Source organism: Camellia sinensis, chromosome 5 (genome assembly GCF_055761805.1).
Source record: "Camellia sinensis isolate YWXY chromosome 5, ASM5576180v1, whole genome shotgun sequence".
Taxonomy (NCBI): domain Eukaryota; kingdom Viridiplantae; phylum Streptophyta; class Magnoliopsida; order Ericales; family Theaceae; genus Camellia; species Camellia sinensis.
This window is the reverse complement of record NC_138965.1, coordinates 157,760,209-157,762,992: the sequence shown is the minus strand read 5'-3', so window position 1 is coordinate 157,762,992 and position 2,784 is coordinate 157,760,209. Positions and strand designations below refer to the sequence as shown.

General features: G+C 49.4%; 1 protein-coding gene across 1 annotated transcript; it reads left to right on the top strand.

Annotated features, from left to right (window-relative positions):
* Nucleotides 1-1,379: 1,379 nt before the first annotated feature.
* On the top strand, nt 1,380-1,907 carry LOC145791813 (uncharacterized). The gene has a single exon (XM_082872255.1). The coding sequence runs from the start codon at nt 1,380-1,382 to the stop codon at nt 1,905-1,907; it is 528 nt and encodes a 175-aa protein (XP_082728381.1).
* Nucleotides 1,908-2,784: the final 877 nt, after the last annotated feature.

Genomic DNA, 2,784 nt, shown 5'->3' with positions numbered 1-2,784 from the left:
ATCATCGAAGGACTCGACATTAGAGACGAAGATGAGTTAGTCAGGGGGGAACCAATGGAAGAACTTGTTGAAGTCCCTATCGACCCCACCAACCCCGCAAAGACAACCAAGATCAACAGCCAACTATTCCCTCAAGCCAAGGCTGATCTTACAACTCTCCTGACCGAGCACAATGATGTGCTTGCCTGGACCCATTCCGACATGCCGGGTATCGACCCTTCCTTCATCATTCATCGTTTGAGCATCGAACCCTATTTCCGACCCTTCCGCCAGAAGCAATGCATCTTCTACCTGGAACGCAATGCTCTTATTGCTTCTGAGATAGATAAGCTACTAGAGGCACAGTTTGTCAAGAACGTGGACTACCCTAAATGGCTGTCGAATGTGGTCTTGGTCCGTAAAAACAACGGTAAATGGCGACTCTATGTCGACTACTCCGGCCTTAATCGAGCTTGCCCCAAAGATAGTTATCCCCTTCCTCGCATAGATCTGTTTGTTGACGCTACGGCCGGTCATCAAATGCTCAATTTCATGGACGCCTTCTCTAGGTACAATTAAATTCTGATGCACCCGTCTGACTAGGAACACACCTCTTTTATCACCGACCAGGGAACCTACCATTATCGTGTCATGCCATTTGGGTTGAAAAATGCTGGAGCAACTTACCAACGGTTGGTCAACGCCGTCTTTCATCATCAGATAAGTCGGAACATGGAAGTATACGTCGACGACATTCTAGTCAAGAGCAAACTCTTCTCTGATCATCTGGCCGACCTGCGGGAGACCTTCAGCACCCTACGAAAGTATCAAATAAAGCTTAATCCGGAGAAATGCGCCTTCGGCGTAGGCTCTGGGAAGTTCTTGGGTTTTATGGTCAGTCAGCGGGGTATCGAGGCCAACCCCGAAAAGATCAAGGCCCTGATAAAAATACAGTCACCCAAAACGGTTAAGGAGGTTCAAAGGCTTATTGGCAGAGTCGCCGCCCTCAACCGCTTCATTTTTCGCGCAACGGACAAGTGCCTCCCCTTTTTTAAAGTTCTTCGGCAGGCTTTCGAATGGACGACCGAATCCGAAGAGGCTTTTCAACAATTGAAGCAATGCATGGCTAACCCCCCTTACTCTCTTAGGCGTTCACGAGTGAGCCCCTTTTTCTCTACTTAGCCGTATCGAGCACCGCAGTCAGTGCGACCCTCATTAGGGAGGACGACTTAGTACAGCACCCGGTTTATTACATTGGTCGGGCTCTCAGGGTCGCAGAATAGAACTACCCATTGTTAGAAAAAATGGCCTTGGCCTTGGACACCGCCTCAAGACGACTCCGTCCTTACTTCCAAGCCCACTCCATAGTGGTCCTCACTGACCAACCTTTGAAGAAGATAATGCAACAACCAGAGTTGTCCGGCAAACTTATGCAATGGTTAGCCGAGCTCAGCCAATTTGACATCTCCTACCGACCTCAAACAACGATTAAAGGGCAGGCTGTCACCGATTTTATCCTAGAATTCACTAATCCCACTCCAGCCACAGCCCCCCCGCCCAAGCAATTCAACACTGAGGCAGAAGATCCCCACTTTTGGACCCTCAATGTCGATGGATCATCCCGCGAAGAAGGTAGTGGGGCTGGTCTTGTCCTCACCACCCTTAATGAGGCTAAGTATGAGGCCTTGATAGCAGGTCTTCGTCTAGCCAGAGACATTGGTGTGAGCCAAATTCGAGTGTTCAGTGATTCCCAATTGATCGTCGAACAAATCACGGGGGAATTCGACGCCAAGGACGACACAATGCAAGCCTATAGGGACATTGCACTCTCCCTTGTTCGCCTTTTCAACACTTTCCACATCAAACACATCCCTCGGTCAGAAAAATCCAAGGCAGATGAAATGGCGCAATTAGCCTCGATTGACTAGTCCGACCTCAGCCATGGCGTTCGTCTTGAATACTTGGCCCACCTGGCCACTTCGCCAACACAGCTGGAGGTCCACTTCCTCCAAAATGAACCTATCTCATGGGCAGCGGACATCCTTCTATTCTTGACAAATGGGGAGTTACCAGAAGACAAACAGCAGGCCGCCAAAGTAAGAGCCTGGTTGTCTAATTACGTCCTCATCAGCGGCCTTCTATACAAACGGGGATTTTCACGTCCATACATCAGGTGCCTCAGCCCTACCCAAGCGACCTATGTGATGAGGGAAGTTCACGATGGTGTATGTGGTAACCATTCAAATGCCAGGTCGCTGGCCCATAAAATACTCCGCACCAGTTACTTCTGGCCTACTCTCAACCAAGATGTCACTGAGTTCGTGCTTAAGTGCGACAAGTGCTAGCACTTTGCCAACATCCCTCATGTTCTGCCGACAGAACTGATTACGCTCAGCAGTCCATACCCCTTCGCCAAGTAGCGCATAGACTTAGTCGGTCTATCACCCACTAGTAGGGGCCAAACCAAGTTCGTTGTGGTTGCCATTGATTATTTCACCAAATGGGTAGAGGCGGAACCCCTCGCCACAATCACCGAACACAACACAACCAGATTCATCTGGCAGTCGATTGTATGCCAATTTGGAATCCCCCAAGTCATCGTCTCAGACAACGGAAAGTAATTCGACAATGCCAAGTTCATGAAATTTTGTGCAGAGCTCCACATCTAGTCGTGCTTCTCTTCCCTAGGCCATCTCCAAACCAATGGGCAAGTCGAGGTCACCAACCGTTCTCTCTTGAAGATCATCAAAACCAAGTTAGAAGCCGCTAAGGGACTCTGGGCTGAGGAACTGCCAAACGTACTCT

Excerpts from the sequence above, each read along its gene's own strand:
- LOC145791813 (XM_082872255.1), top strand. The coding sequence starts at position 1,380 with ATGCAACAACCAGAGTTGTCCGGCAAACTTATGCAATGGTTAGCCGAG.